Here is a 12711-nt window from a genome sequence, read left to right on the forward strand (position 1 = left end):
TTCTAAATATTTAGGGAACCAAAAAATGAAAAAAATATCATTAGCCATGTTAATATTCGAAACAGTTTCAAATTGTCAATAAAAGAGGTAAGAAATTAAACATTTTTCACCATCTGTAAGTGACATTCATACTGCTGAAAAATATATTTTTCCTCATATTCATATTTAAACTCATAATACACTCTGGCTGGGGTTATTCTCATGAAAGCAAGAGATGGACGGGTTGAAAATGTGAGTTGATGATTAGCTTTTTAAATTCAAAAATATCTTTACAAAGCTATTTTAATAAACTCCAAAGGATTTAGTAATGATTTTGTTCCACTATTTTACACTGATAAATAGTATTTAATTTTCTTACATCAAATTACAAACAGTAATTTTCTTACTGTTTGAGGTAAGAAACAGATTAGTGGGTGGGGAGATTAACCATTTTATTGTAATGTAACCTGGCGGGGAGAAGTCTTGTGACTGAATGGGAGAAAATCCATTATAGTTACTTGACTTGTCAAAAAGGAATCTTGATGTGATTGAAGTACAAATTCAATTTGTAGCTTTAAAAAGGTAGAGGAGGGGCGCCTGGGTGGCTCCTCGGTTGAGCCTCCGACTTTGGCTCAGGTCATGATCTCACAGTCTGTGGGTTCGAGCCCTGCATCGGGCTCTGTGCTGACAGCTCAGAGCCTGGAGCCTGCTTCCGATTCTGTGTCTCCCTCTCTCTCTGGCCCTCCCCTGCTCATGTTCTGTCTCTCTCTGTCGCAAAAATAAATAAAAAACATTAAAAAAAAAATAAAAATAAAAAAATAAATAAAAAGGTAGAGGAAAGGCATTTTATTCTTAAATATATGATGCTATTGTGGCAACTTACAAATACTTAGATACATTCTAGTTCCCTTACCTGATGAACATCTGTGGGCAGATGGCCTTTCTATAGCAACTGGACACCAAAGGAACGTGTTTATTTTCTCTCCTCTGGATGCAGATTTGCAAATTTACAAGTCTAACTTTCTCTAACACTAACTGTGAAAATCCAAGTTTTCAATCACTTGAAAAAATTCTTATCCTTTCTTGATTTTTTGAAGATATTAATTGCAATAATTGTAGAATATCTCTAATTTCTTACTCCAGTAAATATGCTACAGCCAACCCTGAATATGAGATAATGAACTCCAAGATTTCTGAATACAGCCACATGGAATTTCCTTTAAATGCTTATCCAGGATAGCACTTTCAAAGTTCCCATCATATTCAATTCCCTTACAAATTAGTGATGGTTCACGATGAAACAGGCTGTAGATAGTTCCCACTGATACCTTTAATTTCGTTAAATGCTTTTCCGGCAGTTGTGTTCACACGACTGCCTCTTACCAGTTATTCAGACTCTTCCTATTTCTCCTTTTTTCCACCTTTAATCGTATCCCAGCAGGAAATAACAGCAAGTTTCACAGCATCCATTTCTTCAATTTCTCCATTAAGGAGTCCTCCTATATCTTTGTATTTTCATAAAGTGTTCTTTTCTCCACACGTAGAAATATTTTTAACCCAAATGGAACTTTAAAACTCACAGCAAACATTAAGACAAGGCAATTTTGCTCTAGTCAAAACTGGGGTGCTTTCTGAAATGATCTGATGTGGTCTCACAGATCAACCAAAAATATGTACTAGTCCCCTAATGTGCAAGTTGGCCTTGGCTAAAGCAGAACATTTGCACTGGGTGTGAAGTTACTAGGAGTATAACTCCATGGGAGCACAGATTTGCCTGTCTTGTTCACTGCTGTAGCCTCAATACACAGAGGTCTGGTGGCCAAAGTATTCAATAAACATTGTTGAATACATAAGTAAATAAATAAAATTAATTGAAAAAAATCTTAACAAAAAGCATAAAAAAAATGTGAGAAGTTTTAGTTTATGTCTTGTAGACTTGACAACCAAATAGAGTAGCTAGAAAGATAGGATTGTGCTCTGAAGGATATTACACAGAGAATTATGGGAACATGGAACTTAAAGTGCAGCTCCCTTACCCTCTACTCCAATATGGCAGCTTCTCCAGAACCTATAGTTTCTGGGTCTGTAGGCAGTGAGGAAGGCCTTGGGCTGTTCTAAGGTCTATGGACATGGCTGGTACAGTACCACATCCCCACTCTCAAGCAGAGACCAACAGTAAGAAGCATAAATGTGGCCCACAGAGACCTGTAGAGCTCTAGGGGAAGAGTGAAATCAGCTCCCCACATGAGGGTCACATCACCCTGGCCTTCCTAAAAGTAAGAAGTAGCTGAACCAGTGAGCTGAGTGCCCCCAACTGCTGAAGCAGTGAGATTTCAAGGAGACTGAGGATGTGGGGAACAAGAAAGCTCCTTCTAGGAAGGAGGAATGGCCAACCTGCTTCAACATTTTCCTTTTCTTTATTTATATAAAACCAGTACTTGGGATATCTGGACAATGAGCAGACAAAAAAGAGCACAACCACACACACACACACACACACACACACACACACACACTCACACACACACATTTAAGGGAGTTCAGTGGCCAAAACACGAATAGATACCCAGTGAAACAGAGTTCCTGGAAAAGGCAGAAAACTTTAATAAAAAAACAAAAAGCACTAAAAGGATTCAACAACACCACAAAGATGTTCTGCAGCTAATAAAGATGATTTTCTAATTAGACATCTAGTACATGAATGTAAGGAGAATATGGTTGTTTGAGACCCAAATTAGGACCCAAAGATCAACTGAAAACAATCACAAAGGTTTAAAAAATTACTAATACACACACACACACACACACACACACACACTATTTATATACATACACATATATCACACACACATGCACAAAAAGATAAGAGACTTAGAGAACAGATACAGAAGATTTAACATAAAAAAATAAGAATTCTGGAAGGAGAAAAAGAAACAGTTGTAAGAATCACAGTAATTAAACAAATAATGGAATACAATTTTTTAGTTTAAGTATGAAAAGAAAACAAGAGAAAAGAGATCAGACAAATTCTGGTGAAAATTTCTTAAACTTCAAAAATATGGTATATCTTACAATGTTCCAAGCAGAAAGAATAAACTGTCTACAAAGGAGATAATATAAAAGTGTCATGTGACTATTTTCAACTATAGACCCTAGAAGTCAGTGGAATACTATTTACTATCAACTAAAAGGAAAGAATGAAATTCAAAATCTTATACCATTTATTTGTCAAAGTAAAAGGAAGACAATTGGAGAACAGCAAAATTCAGGTACTACACCATCTATGTTCTTTACAGGAGAAAAATACTTAAATCAATTTAAGTGAATAACAAATGAAAGAGTACAGAGATATAAAGATGCGGTAACAGAAAGAGGAAAGCAGCCCCTGGTATCTGGTAGCTCAGAGCCACATCTTGGCATTCTCCATTTGAACATCAACAATCTCACACCACCTGAGCATCAGACAAGGCCCCTCTCCCTGAAGGTCATGTCAAAAACAAGGCCACTCTGTAATCATATACAAACTCAGAACAAAATATGAGCACTGCCCAAACCAGAAATTAGCAGTACTTCTGATACAACAATAAATCAAGCCATACAGTGCTTGCCTTCATGAAACTTTGATTATATTGGGGAAAGACAGTAAATAAAATACATACATAATGTGTTTTCATATGGAAAAGATTCCTGAAGAAAAATAAAACTGGCTAAGGAACCAGAACATGATGGGAGATGTCTTGTAAATACTCTGTTGAAGCAACAAGCAGGCAGAGACCTGAATAGAGTCAGGGAGCACCACAAATACCTTGGGCAGCTTAGCAAGGCAGAAGGAAAAGTGAGAGCAAATGTTCTGAATTGAGACTATTCTTGCTGTGTTTTATAACAGCAAGAAGCCCAATGAGGCTGGAGCACAGTGTGACAAGGAAAAGCTGTAGGACGAGAGGAAGCCAGGGACCAGGTCATACAGGATTTGGGATTTTGAACAAATAGAGCATTTTCATACAGAACAAGAAGTCACACAATCAGCAGCTACATTGGTTCAGTTGCCCAGAATCTCTGCCAAGCTGTTTTCTAACCTTCTCTTCTGCCATCCTTAGAACACGGACTCTTCATTGTCTTTATTCTCCACTTCCTCACAGTGGTAATAGGGCTGCTGCAGCTCCCAGAATCAAGTCTTCACACAACAGGCCAAGAAGGAATGAAGGCAGGAGTATAAAAGCTTTTTCTCCAGAAGATCTGTTTTTTGTTTTTTGTTTTTTAATCATAAAAGGATTCTTCTTCAGTCTCATTGATTAGACTATGCCATTGGCCTGGATTTAGAGTAAGCTCTGGCAAAAGGAAATGGGATGTCAATTATGCCAATTACCTCAGGGGTAACACTAACCATCTCTAGGAATGGGAGAGGCCACCCTTTTCCCCAAGGTATAAGTTAAGGTATAGTTTAGGTTAAGGTATAAGTCGGAGTTCTATTAACAAGATAAAAAGGGAGAAGGAGGAATGGCTCTTGAGTAAGCGACCAAACCTCTGCCACCAAAATCCACAATATCTACAAATTCAAGGAAGGAAATTCATGGGTCACATCTTTCAAATATTAAGGATGCATTTGAAAAAAAAATTAACATTTAATCCTAATGAAATGACTGTGTAAAATAGGAAGAGAAGAAAATTAGCAAAAACAAGAGAATATATTATCCTCAATTTGAACTCAATATTATCTTTATCTCATTTGAAATCAGAGATCTGAAAGCAATGGCCACTATTCCCTTTTTATTTCACATTGTCTTAGAGGTTCTAGTAGTGAATGTAATAAATCATGAAAATTAAATAATCTATACAAATGTTTAGAAAAAAGAAAATATAAAATTGCTACTTTTTCTGATAGGATCAGAAAATATAAGATATTCCAGTATAAAGTAACTGGTAGAATTAATATGAAACGTTGGTAAGATGCTGGGATACAAGATAAATGTACCAAAATCAATAGCTTTTCTCTATTCAGAATATGCACTTGAAAATATAAATCAGAATATATTGTATTGTTAACTGGAAAAAAATGGAAAAACACAAGAAAATGTTAAGGAACACATTTAGCAAGAAAGACAGGAATTCTATTAAAAAAATGAAAATCTTCTTGATGGGAACCAATGGAAAGATATCATTTTTTTCTTGGATGGACAGATTTAATATCATGTACACACACACACACACACACACACACACACACACACACACCCCGAGTTTTCTTATACATAAATTGAATCCAGTTTTTATTAGAAACCAGCAGGTAGGATGTTTTTACTGGATAAAGTGATTTTAAATTTTATATGAAAGCATTTAAGAATGTCTTTCTAAAAGCTGTGAAATAGAAGCATATGAATAATCTCCAAAGATATGTGTCAATATTCTTATTTTATAGATCAGAATACTGAAGCTCAGAAGCTGTTACGTTGCCCAAGGTCACATGGCTAGTCAGTGAACCAGGACTCAAACTCAACTCAGCCTATGTCCAAAACACATATTACTGTCTTAGAGTCAGAGTGAATTTACAGTTATTAGGAAGACTGCCTAACCCACCTATCGGCTTCACTAATGCATTTTTGTTGGGTATTAAACCTTATAAAAATAAGAGTCAGTGTTACTTTTTTTAATTTACTCATTCAATTTACTAATTATTTACTACCCAATCAATTTTATTATGTGTTATGTAAAATAAATTATAATAAATACAATCATTTAGTTATTAAAATTATTAGCTGATTGTTATTAATTATTTTAATTATTTAATTTACTTATATGAGCCAAGAATCAACTATACTCCCCATGTCCTAGACAAGAATATATTCCTCTATACACATGTCCTGATTTGGTGTGTAAGGCCTACCAGTGTGATATTGAGTTGAAATATACAAAAAACATATTCAAGGAATGAAATCATTCTATTGAAGCCTTTGCATCCTTTTCCTTCAAACCAACCCTGGTCCTGCTAGACCTCCTAAAGTCTGAGTAGGAAGAGAGGCCACGTGGATGTCCAGGAAAGAAAAGTAATCCAAGGATCCATGTAAAAGTTCACTCACAACAAGCTGATACAAATATTGGAATATGACCCAAAAGGGAAAAAGGTATATGTTTGTGTATTTTGGGAAGGGTAAAATCTTTGAGTCTTCTCAAGAATCCTAACTACGCAATTCATAGATTTCTTTGACTCAATTTCTACAGGAAAATTTCAGAATAGAAAGACATATCTGTTAATGAACTCCTGAGCAGGGTGCTTAATGTTCATAATTTTTCATTATGATATATTTTGTGCAATTCAAAATTAGAAATGCTGAATGAGGAAAGATAGTTTTTGTCAAAGCTCTTCAAATAAACTCACCTCAATAAATATTTTCAGAGAATCTATTATGAGCAAGGAGTTGGACTATGTAGAATAAAAGCTGATTAAAATACTGTGTTCTCTGGGAATTTACAATCTTGTGTGTAGAACAGGAATATACACCTCAAGAAATAATGTGGTGGTAAAGACACTATAGAAGGATAAATCAAATGCAAAGATTTACTCTACTAAGAGGATTCAAGGAGGAACTATATAAATTATGACTGGAAGTCTTTTTTTAAGTATCTTTTTTAAAATTTTATTTTAATTCCACTATATTTAACATACAGGGTTGTATTAGTTTCAGGTGCACAGTATACTGATTCAACAATTCCATACATCACCCAGTGCTCATCATAACAAGTGCACTCCTTAATCCCCATCAACTATTTCATCCATCCCCTACCTACCTACCTCCCCTCTGGTAACCATCGGTTTGTTCTCTATAGTTAAGAGCCTGTTTCTGGCTTGTCTCTCTCTCTCTCTCTCTCTCTCTCTCTCTGCCTCTCACTTTCTCTCTCTCTTTTTTTGCCTTTGTTCACTTGTTTCTTAAATTCCACATAAGAGAGAAATCATCTGGTGTTTTTCTCTAGTTCTCTCCATGTCATTGTAAATGGCAAGACTGCATAATTTTTTATGGCTGAATAACATTCCTACACACACACACACACACACACACACACACACACATATTTGTATATATATCACATCTTCTTTATACATTCCTCTATCGATGAACACTTGGGCTACTTCTGTAATTTGGCTACTGTAAATAATGCTACTATAAACATAGGGGTGTTGAACTGGAAGTCTCTGGCAGGCCATTGACAGGTGAGAACGGGAAGGAGAGAAAGAAGTCATCAGGTGAGAAAACCCGTGGAGACTAGAAAGCACAGGTAGGCCAAAGGCTGAGCAGGCCACCATGGAGCACAGACTGCTGGGATAAGATGTGTGTGCTTCACAGGGAATGTGAGCAGCGAGATAGAATGGGGAGGATGGGTAAAGGAAGACAGAGACAGCAAGAATAGAATTGGAGTGAAAGGAGCATGCAAAGAATTTGTACTTCCTCTTTACGCTATGGAGATCCACCAACAAAATTTTAGTAGGTCGTGAAGGAATAATCCAGGAATTTTTTTGTCTGACTTGAAATACAATGAAACTTCCCTTTCATTCTTTCCTAGTTGATGTTTTCTGAAAAGAAATCTGTAAGGAATTTAGAAATATTCCATAATAAATTTTCTAAAAAGCAAACAGTAGAAAACATATGTCCAAGTATTTACATTCTAATTTATATTCTAAGTGCAGAGAAGGGCCACTGACTTGTTTTCCATTAGCTTCCCCATGAAAGCTCCCTTGTGTCTCCATCTTTTTTTTTTAGAGAGAGAGAGAAAGAGTGTGCATACACAAGCAGGCGAGAGGGGCACAGGGAGAGAGAGAGAGAATCTCAAGCATGTTCATGCTCAGCCTGACACAGGGCTTGATCCCACAACGACCCTGGGATCATAACCTGAGTCAAAATCTAGAGTGGCTTGTTCAACAGACTGAGTCACCCAGGCGCCCACCTTGGGTCTCAATCTTGTGCTGAAATGAACTGGCTTCTCTCCAAGTAAGGACGCAAGTCAGGCTCCTAATCCACCCATCACTGGTTGTCAGTGGTGCCTCCTCAGGTTGAGATTGTTTCTGTCAATCCGAAACCAAGACTAGCTGAGCTACAGGTACTTGCGGGAGAATTGCGAACTGACTGGCACTGGGAATCTGCCAGGAATACTAATATGTGAAAGTGAGAGTTTAATAGGAAACCATTCATTTAAATTATACACGTCCTATTATATTAAATTGGAACACAAATAGAGGATTCCTAGACAGCATTATCTCTGGTCTACAGAGAATTCCATCATTAAAATGAGGTGTAGTATTGTGCCTTCTACCATTGAGAGTGTGGAAATAAGAAGTATTCACTTTAAAAATATTTCTGCATCTTCTTTTATGTAAGTAGAAAAGAAAAACACAGTCAAAGATACTGGACACTATGTTTTACCACCTCTTTATATTTGGCCCGCTAAGATAAATTTTATATTCTTTTACTTTCAAAGTAAGGTTTATATGCTCTTCTGTCAGAAACTAAATCCTGGACCATTTATTACAAAGGGAATACTGTGCTGAATTTAGGAAGCTCAGAGTCAAATTAATGGCCCAATGATAAGATTCTATTGCATTCAGACATCTGGTATGATCACTTCCTTCCTATAAACCATCTCTGCACTATTTTAAAATTCAATTTGATTTAACAAACATTTACTGAGTATCTACCATATACCAAGCACTAGGCTAGACATTTGGGATGCAGATATAAATATCTTATCTGGCACTTTAAAAAGATATGAAAGCTACCACAAGTCCAGTAAATGGAAGAACGTACATCATAAATAAATATGTCCACATGCATAATACACATTCAATTTTCTAGGAGAAAAGTATCTAATTTGGCCTTTCTTTTTCTTTTTTTCCCCTCAATATACAAGTATAGAAAATTGAGTTGATAAATCATGTAAAGCTCTATATAAAGAAAAACTGTGATTGCTTTCAGCCTTCCTGGTCCAGATATTTCTGCAGGGATGTGTGTTAGCCTGGTCTATTGACTCCAGAGAAGGGACTGGACAGGGATGGAATCTAAAGGTCCTTGGGTGTCAAGGTTCATCCAAAATTCAGGAAATGACATCAAGAATGGGCAGTGGGATTAATAACAGTTGTGCTGGTACTGAGAGCTCTGAGACACGCACGGAGGGCAATTCATCCTAAGGCAGAGCCTAGCCGGGGACAGGAGAGGACAGACTGGAGCACAGGACAGAGCCCAGGACAGGGCTTGGGTAACCTCTGAAGACTGGGCTCCACATAATTAGCTCCAGTCTCGACTGGTTTTAGGTTCAGCCCCTCGAACTGTAATTATAATTCCAGGAATACCTTAAAAGAAATCAGAGCTCCTAATAATGACATATACAAAAGCCATAGTTTCCAAAAAGAAGCTAATAGTATCTTTATTTATTTGTTTGTTTAGATTTCAGCTTTTCGATGTTTATTTATTTATTTATTTAATTTATTTTTAAGAGTCCAGCTTTTTATTGAACAGGTTACGGAAGAGGTTTAGTCAAAAAGCCCAAAGCCCATGTCATCCTCAGACTGCTCAGATTCCTCTTTCTTTGCCTGCACTTTCTTCTCAGCGGGGACAGTAGTGGTGAAGGGGGCAGGACCACTCCCTGGTGCTGCACAGGCTGCCACGCGGGTGGGTCCACCAGCCCCTACATTGCAGGCGAGGCTCCCGATGTGGATGTGGACGTTGGCCAGGGCCTTTGCAAACAAACCCGGCCAGAAATGTCGAACATTTACACCAGCTGCTTTAATGAAGGCATTGATCTTATCCTCTGGGACCTCAGGGTAGTGCAGGATGAGGGCCAAGTAGATGCAGGCAAGCTCCGAGAGGAGACAGAGGCCATGGTGTGGTCAAGTGCAGAGCTGACGCTGCAGGGTGCGGGAGCCGTGCTAGTGATCGGATGAAGTGAGGGCCTCACCCAAAGGTAGCCTTAGCTTCCTCAGAAGGACCAGCACCTTAGTGGCAGCTGAGGAAAGCCACGGTGTCTTTTTAGGTGAGCCGAATAGACATTTGTGTATTCTCTTGATTTTTCTCCATTATAAAATATACAACTTAGCAGAAGCAATATTTTGCCAAGATTTTATAGCTGGCAACTTCAGATCAATGGCTTAGAAGGCATACATTCTCAATTTTACAGTGCCTTTTTCTTCTCCAGCAATTACCTGTATTTTGGGGACTTTCACATTGGTGAAGCCTGGGACATATCAGGGAAAAGATAAAAGGAGAGGTTTTATAATGAGTATTGAAGGGTCCTAGAAGAGCGCTTTTGTTCTTCCAGAAATAGTCACATACTTGAAATTATAGAGTCATTCTAGTGCATTCGTGGACCAATGCTGTAAAATACTGCTTTGCCAGTTTTCACTACACAGAATCTGGAAACTAAAGGTCAGTTTTCCCCACCAGCTTGCTCACAGATGTATGTCTATACCATCAAACTGGGATGTCACTGAGGCCATCAATACCCTACCTATCTAGGGATTCTGATTGGCTTACATGTAGGTAACTACCTGTGAGATTTTCCAGTTTCAGAGTTTACTTTTGCATCTCATTCATGCCGTGTTTTACCCCTTCTTCCTACTGAAATTCCATCCACTGTGCTTCATTACGACTGGATCATGAACAAGCCATGCTCTCTGAAACTAAGTTCCACAGGGTCTACCATGTCAAGCTGAACAGCAAGGACAGCAAGCACTACAGGAAGCAGAAGAAGAGAAACGGCCACCAATGCCACCACTGCCACCACTGTGTTCCCCTAAGTCCTAGTCACGGGGGTTACAATGACCAAAAAATAGCATCCCGGAGTTCCACATTTCTCTGAGCCAGCCAGTACCATTGCCACATGGGCCCACCTGCCCCCCAGCAGAGAGAGACCCCCCCCTTCCCATACCCTTTCAGGGCTGCCTTTCTGATGAGGAGCACATTCAGACGTACAGGAGGCAGGTGGGGTTCTGGGCTGTGTGGTCTCAAGGTCTGAGAAAGGAGAAGTTGAAGGAGTTCATAGTTCATTGAAGGGCAGGCAGGGAGGCCTTTCACCTTTTAATTTTAACACACCACTGTCATAATCACTGCCACTAGGGTGCTGCCTATTGTGTGATTTCCCTTTAAATCAATCCGTTATGAAAAATACGGAAATGTATCCCTAAAGGAGTCAAAGAGCTTCATGGGGCTGTTATATTTATTTTTAAAGTATGCCAAATACAAAACGTTTAAAATAACGTGTTCGTGCATGGATCACCAAGAATGTAAACTATTATAAGTCATGGCTTGAAATTAAGTACTTTCCAATTTATAACCACACTTGCAAGTTTTAAGCATAAATATTGCCAGTTGATTTGGAAACTCAGTAAAGAAGAGCATTCCAGATGATTGCTTTTAGGAAGGTGTAGAATGAGTGCAGCTTCTGTCTGGTGTAGTTTCCACAGCTCTGCTTTGTCTCCATCATGGTCCCTCCTCCCATTCTTGCAACCTGCAGAGCCACGAAGGCAGCCCAAGCATCTTTCGCTCACAGGTCTGTGCCCCGTGACTATTCTGTCAAATTATCTGCCTGGTAAACAAAGTATTTGAACCTCTAGCAGGGGATTATGTGTGTGTGTGTTCCCCATAGCCAGAAATCCTCAGAACAGGATGCTCAGATCAAAAGATAAGGAAAGTCAGACCTTGAAAGGAAAATAGTCTAATTACCTGTTTTTCAGGAGTCCATGAGAAATTTATTAACAATCAATTGGCCATTACAGAGAATGGACATAATGGTTAACAAGATGGAAGAAATGGTCTCTGCACTAACACAGCTTTTAATGAAAGGACAAAATGCAGAGCTGACTTAAGACTTCTGACAGTATAATATAATGTTGGTAGCCATCAAAATGCACTAGGAAAGCTAATTAGCAGGTAACTCTGCAACACATAAAAACATTTTTTTCTTAAATGGGCAACACCAGAACCATTCAGACCTTTAGTGTATTGAAAAGGAATCTACAACTGAATACCTAAACATCTTTTTAATTAAAGAAACATTTACACACAGTGCAATGCAAAGATCTTACGTATACAATTCAATGACTTTTAATAAATGTATACACTGCAGTAGCCAACAACCCAGGGGAGATCCAGAAACTTCCACCATTCCAGAAAGTTCTTACTTGCCACATTCTACTCAACTTCGTTTCCACCTCCCCCAGCCATTAGGAACTGCCATTTTGATTTCTATCACAATAAAAGTCCTTGAACTTCAAATAAACATATTACAAAAGTAAGAACTTCTATGTTTCCTTCTAGAAGTTTACATCTGGCTTCTTTCCCTCCATATAATATTTCTGAAGTTCACTCACATTATTCAATGTATCCATAGTTTATGCTCTCTCTATTCTTCTCTCCTTCTTCCCTCGAAGGACATTTGGGTTGTGTCCAGTTTGGGAATATTATGAAAAAAGTCACTAGAAAAAACTGTGAACAAGTTTTTGTTTGACATATATTTTCATTTTTATTGTGTAAATACCAAGAAGTGGAATTCTGGAGCGGAGTACATATATGTTTACATTTCCTAGAAACTGCCAGTTTTTTCTAAGTGTTTGTACTGTCTTACGTTCTGCCAACAACGTGTGAGTGCACCAGCTGCTCCACATCTCACCACCATTTGCGACGTCTGTCTTCTAGCATTAGCTATTCTGAAGAGCAGAAAATAGGATTTCATTGTGATCTTAGCTTCCGTTTT

The 12711-nt window shown here is 38.1% G+C and overlaps 2 protein-coding genes across 4 annotated transcripts in view; both read right to left on the reverse strand.

Annotated features, from left to right (window-relative positions):
* Positions 1-12711, reverse strand: part of NKAIN3 (sodium/potassium transporting ATPase interacting 3) — a 611969-nt gene that overhangs the window by 563881 nt on the left and 35377 nt on the right. The window lies entirely within an intron of this gene.
* On the reverse strand, positions 9450-9847 carry LOC123585740 (60S acidic ribosomal protein P1-like; the record flags this gene model as incomplete). The annotated part of the gene is made up of 1 exon (XM_045454163.1): positions 9450-9847. A coding segment is annotated over one exon (354 nt), but the record flags the coding sequence as incomplete, so codon positions are not given.

Source organism: Leopardus geoffroyi, chromosome C3, assembly GCF_018350155.1.
Source record: "Leopardus geoffroyi isolate Oge1 chromosome C3, O.geoffroyi_Oge1_pat1.0, whole genome shotgun sequence".
NCBI lineage: Eukaryota > Metazoa > Chordata > Mammalia > Carnivora > Felidae > Leopardus > Leopardus geoffroyi.